This window comes from Pteronotus mesoamericanus, unplaced genomic scaffold (genome assembly GCF_021234165.1).
Source record: "Pteronotus mesoamericanus isolate MK-2021 breed Mesoamerican mustached bat unplaced genomic scaffold, CSHL_Meso_final contig_20, whole genome shotgun sequence".
Taxonomy (NCBI): domain Eukaryota; kingdom Metazoa; phylum Chordata; class Mammalia; order Chiroptera; family Mormoopidae; genus Pteronotus; species Pteronotus mesoamericanus.
Window position 1 is genome coordinate 64013055 of NW_026555085.1, and position 14901 is coordinate 64027955.

At 36.3% G+C, this 14901-nt stretch overlaps 1 protein-coding gene across 2 annotated transcripts in view; it reads left to right on the forward strand.

The window, feature by feature from the left end:
* The window catches only part of FIG4 (FIG4 phosphoinositide 5-phosphatase), a 97877-nt gene that overhangs the window by 6581 nt on the left and 76395 nt on the right, over window positions 1–14901 (forward strand). For both annotated transcript variants that reach the window (XM_054569825.1, XM_054569826.1), the window contains exons 2-4: window positions 4326–4424; window positions 6224–6347; window positions 13138–13294. In XM_054569825.1, coding sequence (XP_054425800.1) covers window positions 4326–4424; window positions 6224–6347; window positions 13138–13294 — 380 coding nt within the window. The remainder of the gene's footprint in view (window positions 1–4325; window positions 4425–6223; window positions 6348–13137; window positions 13295–14901) is intronic.

Below are 14901 nucleotides of genomic sequence, written 5' to 3' on the forward strand. Positions count from 1 at the left end.
AATGGATTTTGCCTCCACTTTGTCCCTGAGACTCTGCCTGCGGACAGGCCACTCGCAAGTTCTTATCAGATCTTTTGGGCACTTCTCTCTCTTCATCTCCCTTGACTTCTCAGTTGCATTTGTGCGAATATGACTGCTCCCTCCTTTTCCAAATGATCTTCTCCCTTTACTGTGAAGATTCTATGATGTCTTAGGTTTTCTTAATCACTGGCCCCTCCTTTTAGTCTTCTCAGCTGGTTCTTTTCCATATCTTGCCTCTGAAGAGTGTAGTTCCTCAGCTTAGCTTGGGGGCTCTGTCTCTACATTCGCTCTCCCTAGTGGGTTTAAGCCAGTCCCATGACTTTAAATGTCATGCATTAGCTGATAACACTTGCTGAGATCTCTGCTTTGAGCTCTAGATTCATACAAAGTTCTCATTTGATCTCTCTGGGCACATTTTAGACAGAATTCTTGGTTTACCCTCAAACCCTTTTTTTCCTCCAATCATCCCTACATCAGTAAGTGGTACCGCCAGCTAGCTAGTTGCTCACACAAAAGTAATTGGGGCAAGTTAGTCCCTTTTTTGATCTAACCCATCAGCAACTGATATCTCCAAAATCTATCTTCATATCTTTTCCCTAGGTGTCTAGACCAGCACCTGGCACATATGAGACATTCACTAATAAATAGTCAAATCAATTATGTCAATAGAAAACCAGAAAAACTGGTGTAAAATAATGTGGGCTCCTTAAACATGTTGAGGTCATGAAAGACAAAGACAAGGGGACTATTGCATGATCTGTAATTGGATTCTGGTTTTTAAAAAACCAGGTATAAAGGATATTCATGTGGAGAAATTTGAATATAGATCGTATATAGATAATGTATCCATGATATTATGATTATGTGGGTATCCTTGTTTTTAGGAAATACAATTGAGATTTTTAGGGATGATGTGTTATGACACCTGCAACTAATTTTGAAATGGTTCAGAAGAAAAAAGCTTGTCTCAAGAGGGAAGAAGTAAACAAATGTAGCAAAATGTTAACAATCTAGTGAAAGGTATATGGGGTTTCATGGTATATTCTATTCATCTTACTGTAGCTTTCAAAAATTTTCAAAATAAAAAATTAGAAAAACATCAGTAGTGGACAAGAATTTAAGGAAAAGATATTTCAGGACAACTTTTAGGCCTCCAAATGCTGAAATCCATTTTGAGGCAAAATACTACCTGTAACAAAGTCTAAGGATATACATAGTTATAGAGTTGATATATTTAACAGGAAGAAAATAAAACCAGGTAGAAATTAGGCCTTTCTGGAAAACTTACCACTTTGAAAATTTTGGTGTGAATGTCAATGGTCAACTGCCCACGAGAGGGCAGTGCACACGAGAGTTACTCTATCCCCGGCAGGCCCGCTGGGGACTGTAGCTTTCTTTCCCACATCACTGGCTCCACATGAGGTCACTCTTCTCTGCACAAAACATTTTTAGGATTCTTAGACCATTTTAGAAGAGAGAAAATGTAGTTAGGCCGCATCCTGTTTCTTTCTCTCTGCTCATATCTGCTTTGGCCCCTCTGCTTCCTGGAGGCTCTGGAGGGGTCTGGATAGGGGGGTGTAAACCTGCCCTCCCATGTGTCTGCTCCAAAGCCAGGAATGAATTTGCCCACTAGGGTATGAGGAATTTCATCTGCCCTTTTATTACAAACTGCCAAATCATAGTTCTACTGCAATTAATCTTTAGGTTTCCTAGGATCTATTAGGATTCTAGGAATCCTGTTCAGGGATTTTACCTTCCTTAAAGCTGTGATGTGCCTCCTTTCTGAGTGGCTGACTAAAAAGGGCTGTCGTTCTGTGCACTTCCACAAAAAGGATGGGTGGTGTGAATGCAGAAAGTTACCCACCAAATTAAATGATTGGTTTGTGGTAGGCGGTTGTCCTGTCTCCTAACTTTCACCCAGTGCCTGTGGAACCAGATCGTGTGACTAGGCTAGAATTAAATACCACAGAGGTCAGGGTGTTAGCCCCAGTCTCCTAAGCTGCTTGTAATTAGGTGAAGGGTGAGAGATGCCCCAAGCAAATTTAGACAATTAATTGGCCTTCAGAAGTTAGGTGCTAAATTTAGATGTAAATAAAATTGCTTCGGTGGGGCAGGTGATGAGAGGATTGTTGCAGGTGGAGGTGATGGGTAATCACTTGTCCTATTTTGGGTCAGTATATCACATCCTGTTTAATGGTCCTTCAAGGCCAAACACAATAGGAGGACTGCACCAGCCTCTCTGGATAGCTTGCTGTTACCTTCTCCAAAGAAACTAAGTGCCCTTCCTGTGCTGTCCACAGTAGAGCCAATAGTGGCTCTACTATAAGCCACTATTCATGGTTGTTGATTTTCATGTTCTTCTCTCCTGAGGAAAAAGACTGATTACTAATAGATTTGTACATTCTTCTATTTTCTGGTTCCATTCTGGTTCTGCATATGCTTTTATTCCTCTGGGGTGCTCTTTTTTCCTGTTTTTTGGTTTTTTTTTGTCCTTTTCGCCTGTACAATGGCGTAGACTTGCTGATGTCTTCCATATAAAGGAGAGAAAAGGAGCTAACACTCATTGAGTGCTTTCTTTGTGTGGAGCACTATTCCGTTTGGTGTTTTAGGAGCATCTTGTCACTTCATCTTGTCCTTGTAACCAACACACAAAGCTTCTTCCCCTTCATGTCTTTGCTCTTGCTATTTCCTCTCCCAGGAACTGTTTTTCCTGAAGTCCTCAAGAAGGTGGCCGCCTTTTCCGCAGAAATGTGTAGTTTACAAACCATTCTTCTGAAGTTAATTTTATTGCACTGGGGCGGGTAGGGTCTCTGGGAAGGAAGGGGCTGAGGCCAGCCGGGGGCCTTCGACCTGCCCCCTCTCTCTGTCACCCTGCCCTTTTAGCAGCTCCCCCGGTGCCCCAGGTCCTGCTCATTTGATGTGACCAAGGTGTCTCAAGGTAGTTTACCAATTTTTATTATAATAATTGGGTTTTTTTTCCTGCCTCATTATAACTGGTATTGTCATTTAGACCCTACCTCTCCGAGGAGATGGAGAATTGATTCCGTTCTTTGGTTAGCCTTTCTCTTCAGACAGGCTAACCCGGCATTTTTAACACAGAGTTTTGTTTCTTATAACCTGGAAGTCTAGATCAGACCTTTATCAACAGATATATACTTAATAAGTAAAAACGCATCTATCTCTACAGATTTAGTTTTACAACAATAAAACCAAGTGCTCATATTCTGATATACAGTAAAATCTTACTTTTAAAAATCTTCCCCGTCCTTGAAGGCTCAGTTCGGGCCCTGCCTTCACGGGCACGCTCTGCCTCCGTCGCAGCCCACAGCAGTTGTTCTCGCTCTGAATTGCTATGGCCTCTGTACTTGGTTTGGTCATTTACCTGGAGAATTTTCTGTAATTGATTTTTGTATCTATAATTTCATCTGAAAAATGAGATAGTAGGATGCCAGTTGATTGCAGCAGTGTCTTGTCTTCTCAATTTTTGTACTGTTGAAAATGTCCCTTATTTTAAAGGACATTTTCAAAGCAAAATATCATTAAACAATTAATTTTTGCTATTGGAGGTTTATTTATTTTCTTAAATGGAACTTTACAATTACTCATCTTGTTTAGGTTTTCTTAAATGCATTTTCACTTAAATATAAGATTATTATTAATTTTCAGTTTTATTATTTATTTTGTTCTCAGTATTCATATAAGAAGACTAATGTATTCAGGTACAATGCTCCAAGGAAGTGTTTCAGAAAAGAAAGAATATTATTTCTTGTAGCTTATCTATGAAAAGCCATTTGGGAAAGTACACTCATTTTAATCTTTTATAGGACTTCGGGGTAGATTTTTATAGTTGCTATATTAAAGTCATTTTCGGTCATCTATAGAAAATTTGTAGATTTATTTGATAAAATATAAATATTTTAATAGTGATAATTGTCTCAGCATTCCTAATTATACATTGAGCTTTCTAATTCTTGTCAGAGCTGCTCCTTCCTGGCCAAGTTTAAACAGCAGTCTCCCATCCGTTAGGTTAATCTTTGCATAATATAATTAAATCCATCTGACCTGGTTACTGGGTGCGTTTTAGATATCACGCTGATGCTTACACCACTAAGAATATTTCAGTGTTAAAATTGACCTTTTGAACCAGACTTTCTTTAATCTGCCAGTTATACTTGACAGAAATATTTCTTTTAAAAACTAACCTCACTTTATTAATGTATTTAATTTCAAAAACTGATGTGGGCATTAAATGTGTGCAAAGCAGATTCTCTTAAAAAACTAATGATGTTTCTTTTTATTTATAGAGATACTTTCTAGTAGGGAGCAATCATGCAGAAACAAAATACCGTGTTTTGAAAATTGATAGAACAGAACCAAAGGATTTGGTCATAATTGATGATAGGGTAAGTAAGCATCTTGCAAACCTGAATACAAACAGAAATTTTTGTACTTGTTTAAAGGATATGAAATATCCTTATACTGTCTAGTGATGTATAATTTTTTTATTATGCATCTAAAAATTAGTTAAATTTCATGGTTGGCTAGAATTTGAATCTCTAATGTGGTTTTCAGAAATTACTGATGTCAAGTAGTATGCTAGAATTGCACTTTGTTCCTCATTTTCATTTGCTTTACAAAGCAAACTCTTTGGAGAAGATAAGAATATATTTTCTTAAAGGGGTGACACTTTAATAATTCAATTGGCTCTTAATATTTCATCTACCAAAGAGATTATTTGTTACTATGCTTTAATATGAAGGTACTTGAAGTCAGAGAGGATTTCTGTACTGCAGACTTTATTATGCTACTAAAAATCACCTGTAGGGCCTCTTCTGATGATTTGCTCTGTACTAGAGAAATGTTAAGCTGTTCTTATCCAGGTGTTATCTTATCCAGAGTCAGGGATATGAGACATAATTCAAGTGGCACAAAAACATGAGTGAAAAGAGAAATACAATATGGTCATGTCGAACAGTTAATTTTAACTCTTTCAAATGAAACAACTTAACTTACCCTTTGTATTAAAGTTCCTGTCTGTGAATATTTTTGACTCCATGTAGATTTCCGGTTTTTCAAATGCATTCGTAGTTACAGTTTGGAATTCATTTTAACTAAGCTCTTGCAAAACTATTTTCTGCGTTATTATAATTTTAGATAAATTCTATTCTGTGATTTCCTGCACTCCAGGGTGGCGTAGTCTTTCCCACTGCCCAAATCTGGGAGTTTTTATTAATATAATGTAATAACTCTTGGCTTTATTTGGGAGTGGGAGTAATTGATCAGAAATCTCTTTGAGATTATAAGGAAAGCTTTGTGCCTTCTTACAAAAATGCCCATAAGCACTTATAACCAAAACTTTGCATATAATTTTAAGGGGTTTGCAGATTTCTTGAAATTTGTCTGTGGATCCCTTACATCTCTGGTTCAGAAGATAAGGTTTTGATGCAGTTTTTAAATATACCAACATGATCTAGTAGCTACCCTTAATTGCTAATATTAAATAATTTGTTGGCTTTTTAAAAATTGTAGCTTAGTCCTGCACTTATTATCAGGCTGGTCAAAAAGTTCATATGTTTTTTTCTGTAAAATAAAAGACACACTTTTCATTTCCACCAATCACTTTATTGATTGGGATATTTTGAGTATGTCAGCTATCTCCTGCATGGTATAACATTGATTGTTCTCAGCTAATGTCTTGACTTGATTGCTATCAACTTCAACTTGTCTGCCCAACTGTGGAGCATCGTCCAGGGAGAAATCTCCAGCACGAAACTTTGTGAACCACATTTGACACATTCGCTCAGTCACAGCACCTTCTCCATACACTGCACAGATCTTTTTTTGTTTCAGTTGTGATTTTATCTTTCTTGAAATACTAAAGCATAATATGCTGAAGATGTTGCATATTTCCTTTCATCTTCAATATTCAATTTGGATAAGTTTTTTTTAAATGCACGCTGATGTGACAGCTGTCACAATACAATCTAATAAAATTGTTTCAAATGAAGTTAAAGACAACTAAGTGCTACTAGAGCCATCGTATAGAAAAAAACCAAATGAACTTTTTGGCTAACCCTCTATATACTTCTCTGTGAAATAACTAATGATTCTTCTAGACAACTTTTAATTTTCAGGAGTAAAGAATAAATAACTAACCTAAAAAGTAAGCACAACCTTACAAATTAAATTTGCTTATTTTTAGCATGTATATACTCCACAAGAAGTGAGAGAGCTTCTTGGCCGCTTGGATCTAGGAAACAGAACCAAGATGGGACAGAAGGGATCCTCTGGGTTATTTCGAGCTGTTTCTGCCTTTGGTATTGTAGGTAAGAAATGTACCTCCCCCTTACTACCTCTTTTTTTTTAAATCTACATAGAATACTTATAAATAGTTTGCAAGCCTATATAGCTTTATAATTATAACTCATAGTCTGTGGCATTGTTTGTTTAAAACTTTATCATCCATCAATCAGATATCAAACAGCCTTTATATAGTATCTGCTATGTGCTCTGCACTGTACTCAGTTTCATATAGGATCCAAACAAATAATATAGAAACAGTTTGGGCCTTTAAGGAGCCTGCTGTCTGGCTTATTGAGGAATGGAAAAGTAAAAATGAGCTTGGACTGTGCACATCTTCCCTGTCATTTATCAGCTGGAAAAACAGATACAGATAAAACCAGCTTTAAAATGAACAGGAGTTTCTCCCCAGGAGCTTCTGCAGCATAAAGTGTTATAACCCCTTCTTTGAATGACTGCTGCTTTCTTACTCACTGAGAAACTTTGTCCTCTAGAATCACAGACTCTGCGAAACTTTGGTGTTTGAAATTATGTCAGTGAGAGAAAACATTCCCCTCTTGCCTGGATGACCTCAATCATTTTGACACAGAGAAGCAGCCTCAATTTGCAGCTCAGATGCAGAGCTTCAAAATAAGGGGTTTCTGGGGACAATAGTCCACAGCTATGCTGTTGTTTTCAAGGAAATGGGACCCTGAGTCGGCCTCACTGACCAGACTTGATATTGATCTCTTTACATACAGTCTTGTTTTGGTTTGAGCCTCTTCATTTAAATGATACCTAAACTCTTCCCTTAAGCCCTGGCCAGTGTTGCTCAGTTGGTTGGAGAGTCATCCCACAGACAGAAAGGTCGTGGGTTCAATTCCTGATCAGGGCACATAACTGGGTTGCGGGTTCAGTCACCAGTCAGGGCGCGTGCAAGAGGCAAACATAAATGTTTCTCTCCCTCTCTCTCTCCCTCCCTTCCCCTTTTTCTGAAGTCAATAAGCATGTCCTCAGATAAGGATAAAAAAAATTAAACTCTTCCCTTAAGTCCTATAATAACTCCTTTACTTTAAATTATTCATGAACAGGTATAGACATGAGTCTGAGTTACAAGGAATCTGCTGTCTGGCATGTGGGGCATCTGTGAGTGCCCTACAGTTTCTCTGGTGTACATTGCCCCTCATTGTACTGGGTCAATAAACCTGCCTTTGCAGTACCATGGATTTGTCCCTGAGGGTCTCAGGACGATTGGACTAGGGTGAGAGACAAAAACCAGTGCACAAGAGAAAACTCCAAGGATGTAATTAATAGCCAAGCTGTGTAGTAAAAGTTAAGTGGTGCTGGAGCTTACATGAGAGGTAGGTTACTGGGTCTCTAATGGCCAGGAAGATTTCCTGGAGAAGGTGAGACCCGGGTTGGACCCTATAGGAGGAACAACATTTGGATGGATGTGGGGAAGAGAGAACTATGGTAGGATGACAGCAGAGGCATAGTCATGAACATGCCCATTGCTCCAGGAATGTTGGCAAGTTGGGTGAGGCCATATTGCTTGGGGCCTTGGAAGCCAAGAAGAGGGCAATTGTATTTCAGTGTCTCTGTTGGCAGAGCCTTATTTTGAGTCTTTTTTTTTTTAACACTTAAAAATTATCTCTGTGCTTCTTAAATTTACAGGACTGTATGCATTATTGACTGAATGATTGGTGTCTACAGATGTTAACAAAACTAAAATGAACTGAATTATGCTGTATACAGGGTGGGGCAAAAGTTGGTTTGCAGTTGTGAGTACGGGAAACAATTTATTCTTGCATTATTATTTATTAATTATTGTGTTATTTTTCATAACAACTGTAAACCTACTTTTGCTCCACTCTGTATTTTCAAATTGTAATATTAGTTTTTCTGAATAGCACCTTCTATTTTGTGACTTGATACTCTGATTATGTTCTGCTATATTTTAAGATTGTTTTCCTCACTGTGCTCCTAGAGCTCCTCATATGTTACCCCTCTTGGTCCATTTTTTGTCTTAGGTGGTGCTCGGGGAGATCAAGTGTGGTAGGTATGATTATCTCCTTAGCACTGGCCCCTTTTCTACACCTTCTGCTAGGTCTTGACAAGTGCCTTGCAGTTATTTACATATTTAATAGATAAGCATTTGTGAGTGTGTGCACATCTGTGTATGTCGTGTGAGTTCATGTGTTTCAATTCCATAAATTGCACATGTTAAAATTCACTTTGTATTGCTTATGTTTTAAAGAAAAAAATTGGAAATAGAAATGTGTCTCAAATACTGTAGGTTTAATAGGTTAAACTTATTCCTTTACATGATGATATTTTATTACAGCTTTTTTTAAAAATAGAAATTTCCTAAGGTGTAATATTGCATATAATATTGAATGTAATATTGAATGTAATATTGAATGTCTCCTTAGCCAGGGTTTATTATTCAAAATTTAATTTTCTTTGATGATTAAGTATAAATAGCTGCCCTTGGGTGTTGACTAGGAAGTTTGCCTTTACATTAAATGTCCCCTAGACTGCTTTACTGTTTTGTTTTTATGACACATTGGTCATTCTTAATTGTTCTTGGAATGTTTCCTTTTAGCAATGTTACTTGCCTCATTTTAAACCTATTGATAACTAAGCTTGTAAAACCAGAAGGTTTATTTTAATCAATTGATAACCAAGTTTGTAACCAGATATTTATTTTGTACACAAGTGTGTGTTAATAAACTCTGGGTAAGGGCTGAAGGTGTCTCCGTGTTTTTTTTAATGGTAACATTCTAAGGTGTTGTGGTAACTACTTCTCAATTAGAGGCCTCGTAGGTTTGAGACTGTTTCTAGATGACGGAGTCACTGAAAGACTGACCTACCAGTAATATGACACAGTAATGAACTGGGCAGGCTTTTATTATTTTTATGGTAATGCATTTTATTGTAATTCAGTCACTCACATGAAGCTGAGAGTCAATGAAGAGTAAACAGGGAGTTAATAAAAGTCTGTGATTTGTCTAGTACTGTCGTAGATGTTAAAATAAGTAAACACAAAATGCTTATCTTTGACAAATATATAGTCTGGTTGTGAAAATAATACACATGTGAAATGACTAGAATGTTTGTCTTTTGCGGCTAAAATATTCAATGTTTTGGATTGTTATCATGGTTAATTTAGTTCATAATCTATAAGAATCTAGAGCAGCATTTCTCAATTCTCTGTAGTAAAGGACTAGATTTTTTTTCCTACCAATGTGTCACGGACCAACACACGATCTTACTGTGCAGAACTTGTCTGCACCTTGGACCACATGTGACTCATGATACAAGTTAGTAATACCTAATTAGTCTATGCTGTGTTTGAGGCAAGGTCATTGATCATGCACTCACATCTTGTGGCAACTCTAAATTGCTGTAAAGTTTTTAAACCTTTACTTTCAGTTTGCTTACTTGTCTTTTTATGAGCTATACCAAAAGTTCATGGATCATCACTGGCCCCTAGACATGGATCGATCAATCCTATAGCTACAGCTACCTTGCCCATTCCCAACCTGCTCCATTGTTATCTGACAGCCAGCAGGAGGGTTGGATGGTATCATGAGCATCCTTTACAAAGTTGTTTTATCTGGTCCTGGGGCACATCAATAGAGTTGGTGGCTGGTAGTCTCTGCTCTGTGACCCAGCCAGCCCTATTTGATACATGGCCTCAGGTCTATATCCTGTTTCTTCCTGTGTCACCTGTCAGAGGATACTCTTTTAAGCTACTAGTACGTTGAAGGGGATTGGTAGAATAAGAAGTGTCATCGTAGTAGACTAAGTGATGGACTCACTTATAAAAGAATACCCTTAGAAATTGATTATAGTACCAAGATAACAACTAAAACAACAACAAAGTCTGAGCCTCAGGCTAGTAATGGAGCAGTAGATCTGGTGTTAGAGAATCACTTTGGGTCCAGAGGGCTCTGTTGTGCAAAGGCCTGAGATACCTTATGGAGGTTTTTCATACTTCTCTTCCAGAGAGTTTTCTCCCTGTAGGCTGTCAAGATAATGACTAGCCGGCCTAGTGACCTTCCTAAACAGGATATTGCGTTCTCTTTTGTTGCTGGGCTGGTGGGATCCTCTCTCACCACAATAATGCCACACTATTCCGTCCTCTCATGTTATCCTTTTACTATATACTTTGCTTGGTGTTTCAGATGACGCAGTCTTTTCTACCTGGAGAGACAGCAGTTATTTTTGCATGATTACTTTCATCTAGGCGTCTGGGAAGTCCTCAATGAAATTGGTTTGAGATCAGAAGGACACAGAATGAAGATGAAAAGACTTGTTCTGATTTTCAGTGTGCTGAAGTGATGAGTAGGCTGACTCTTGGCAAATGTCTGTGCCCATCTGAAGCCTTTTAATTGTTGGCTATATATATTTGATTGGAACCTTTTAAAAGAGAAAGTGACGTTTCCAAATTGTAGTAAAAGTAAGAAGAAAATAATCTCATCCAAAATATGTGAAGGCATTTTTGCTGGTAGAAAAGTATCTCTTTTGTGCAGTGTATTTACTTTCTTTTACTCAAATTATAAAGAGAAAGTTAGGGTGATACAGTCTAGAGCTAAAAACATAAAATTAAAATTCAATCAGAATGTAGATTGAAAGAAATTATTATAAATTTTTTGTATAAAAATAAATATGTAGTAAGAATAAGAGGGAAGCTCATTCATCTTAGAAATATTTGTTACTTAAATATCAATTAGAGGCTTTGCCTGGGTAGCTCAGTTGGTTAGAGCATCATCCCTATACACCAAGGTTGCAGGCTGGATCCCCAGTCAGGGCACATACAAGAATCAACCAATGAATGCATAAATACATGGAACAACAAATTGATGTTTCTCTCTCTCTTTCTTTTTCTCTCGCCTCTCCTCTTCCTTTCTCTAAAAATCAGTTTTAAAAAATTAAAAAAAAAAAAAACCCAATTAGATTCTCTTCTTGAATGTTTTTATGCTGCTTCTAAGAGCCTTACTTTTGCAAGTTTTATCCATTGAAAAGGTTAACTACTTTCAAACTTGCTTTTAATGAGATCATCATCACCTTTTTTCCCTTCACATTTCTATGTCTAGCTATAGTTAGGGAATTTTTGGCTCATCTCTAAGGCAAGGAAAGGAGCATAAATGAACACTTTTAAAAAAGCATTTCGTGCTTTGTGGATTTCTAAAATATAAGTATTTTTCATTGTTTTAATGGCTTTTTTTTTTTTGGTAGCTTGGCTCATAAACTCCTTGAGCCATCTTTCCAATATATTTCAGCTCATTTATATTAATATATTTAATTAGTGGTTTTCTTTTTTGTCAGCTAAGAATAACAAGACGTAGACAATAAGTATTTGTCAATTCTAGAGCAAAAATTCATAGCACTAAAATCCTAGCTCAGACTTTATAGATGTAACACTCAGAGAGAGAGAGAAAGAGAGAGCGCGAGAGAGAGAATATGCACATGTGCTCACAAGAAAGTCTTTAAAGATATTTCTGCTAGATAAATGGTTCTTGGTTGACAGTTTGTTCTTTCATTGCTGGACTCCATTGTTTCTGATGGGAAGTCAGCTGTATATGGCTCTATCTGACTAGCCCTATGAGTGAGTTGAAGTGAGGGGGATTAGGACCCAGTATTCCTAACCAGTCATGCTGGGGTAGAGCCTCCACTCTAGGAGTAGGATCTGGGTAGAAGAAAGGAGCCCAGATTTCAGCTGTGCTTGCCTGGAGTAGATCTTCTGTAACACAGAGCTAGGGGGGATGAGAAATTCTGGTGACCTCTTCCTCCTGAGCAGAAACCATGACCCTGGACTGAAATCTTGGCAGAGAGGGGGCAGCACTATTTTCTTGGTAACACCTGCCTGGAGTAGATATTATGCCACAGTGAACTGGGAAAGTGGCATGGGAGAAAAGCAGGCTATGATTCAAATGCCACAGATCTGCTGTTCTTACCAAGACTTAGTTGATTTTCTTGAATAAATGTTTCTCCATTTGCTAAATGTCATTAAGACAATTTCCAGAAACTTTGTTTTCTTTTTTATTTTAATATAATTTTCACCAGTTATGGTTGTTTCTATAGAGAGAGGGTCTGCTGAGCTCCTCAAGTTGCTATTTTAGGAATGACTGCCAACATCTGCCACCACCTAGAGAGGCAGTTTTTAACTCCCAAAGCAAAATGTCTAGGGGCCAAAAAACTTTGACCAAAACTCTATAGTAACTAGTATGTTGCTGAGAACTTACTCCAATTGAACATTAATAAGGTTAGATCTGTCCAGAAAGTATTCAGCCATGTACTATGAAAAATAGAGACATTTATTGAAGAAGATACAAGAAACATTGTGAAAATATTAAAAAAATATTTTTAGTAATATATATTGACTTATTTTATAGCTTATGTAAAAAACAAAGTAAAAATTACAATCTTGGCCATTTTTAATGTACACTATAGTGGTGTTAACTATGCATCATGTTGTGCAACAAATCTCTGGACTTTTCATCTTGCAAAACTGAAACTCCATATCCATCGGACAGCAACTCCTAATCTCATATATATTTTTGCTTTCAGCACCTCAGTTCTATTTGGAATGAGGCTAAATATAAAAGAGTAAGTGAATGGAGTAAAATTGTTTAGAGTAAGATTTTTAAATGACATAAATATCAGTATAGGTATTTCTAGAGAATAATTCTAAGATGACTGAAAATTTGTATGGCTATAAGTCACAGAGAAAAATAAAATAGGAAATGTGTCGAAATTATTTTGCCTTTTTAATGTGTATCTAAAAGTATTACTATGTTGAAGAAATATACTTATCTTTTTTATTTGTAGGTTTTGTCAGGTTTTTAGAAGGCTATTATATTGTGTTAATCACTAAAAGGAGGAAGATGGCAGATATTGGAGGTCATGCAATATATAAGATTGAAGATACAAATATGATCTATATACCCAATGATTCTGTACGAATTACTCATCCTGATGAAGCTAGGTATGTGCTGGTGGTAACTACTATTTTTTTAATGTGGTAGATCAATTAGAAAGCCAAATATAGTAAAAATTATAAATGTTATGTTAAAAGTGGAAAATACTGGCTCAGAATTCTACAACTTTAGTTCAAGGGCTATTAAAAACCTCTGTTATAACAACTGTTTCAGGTGAGGATCAGCAATGGCTACTGAAACCATTAGGGAAGAGGTTATTATTGAGAAAGAATATTTACTCAGTCTCAACATATACTGTATGAATCTATTATTTACAAAGAAGAACAAAGTAGAAAACATACTGAGTCAAATGATCAAACTCAGCATCACCAATAATGAACCAAAACTGACATTACTTGCCTCTTAATGTCAAATAATGAGAAGAACACAGATTACCTGTGTAGTTCTCTTGCTTAAAACATTTCACTTGAATCTAAGCATGAAGAAGTAATCAAACTCATATTGTAGGACATTTTGTAAGGCACCTAGTTTGGGCTCTTCAAAAATGTCATTGTCATCAAAGACAGAGAAAGCTAGACATGACAAGCATATGCAGCATTTGAATTTCGATTGCATTCTATACTAAAACATGTGTGCATGCACACATAGAGCTATTAAGGACTTTACCGAAATAGTTTGTAAATGGATAACAGAGTAGGCAAAATTGGATCAGTATTAAATTTGGGGTTTAATAATGATACTGAGGTCATTTAGGAGATTGTTCTTGTCCATGATAGATACCTCCTGAAATATTTAGGAGTGAGGTATGATTGTCTGCCGCTTACTAAGAATGGTTTAGAAAAATAAAATGTACTTGTATACTTAAAGAGTGAATGTATATATATGTATTTAAGAAGAAAGATTTAACAGTGAATTTTGATGAAGGTCATACTGGTGCTAATTGTACAATTTTCCCCCCCAATATTTTGAAAATTTGACAAAGTTTTGGGGGGAAATTATTGGAGCCTTGGTAATATGGGAAAAGGCTATTAATAATTTGATAGAGAAAAGAATTATTTTATTTTAATAAGTAAATTTATTTATTATAAATATAATGTAAAGGTTAAATGGAACAAATTTAGCCATGCTTATAAGTTTTTAGATAAGGTAACATATTTTAATTATACTCTATACATTTATAATGTTGTTCTAGATACGTGAACCAAAATTTAAATGTGGTGTGGTTCTCTAAAAGACCCTTTTAGATAATAGTTTTTTGGACTCTTGTGACATTATCTCTGATGATATTTGCAAATGGGGTTGTCAAAAAAATAATTCATTTCCGATGAAGGTAAGTAGAATTTACCAGATAAAGTGGGCCTTGGTATTATACAAATTAAAAAAAAAAAGATAATTTGTATAGTTTACAGGGATGCATAGGATATTGATTAAAAGTGAATCAGGCAGACCAGCACATATGAATCCAAGGGACAGGAAAAGTTGAAGAGGTTTATATTATTTATAAACCCACCTTTATTATTCTTTACTAAGACTAGTAACAGAAATTATGTTGTTCTATATAGTGATTTGACTATTTTTAAAGAGTGAAATTATCTTATGATTAATCCTATGTAGCAAATAGACATCCAGAATGAGATACACTTAAATTGATAGC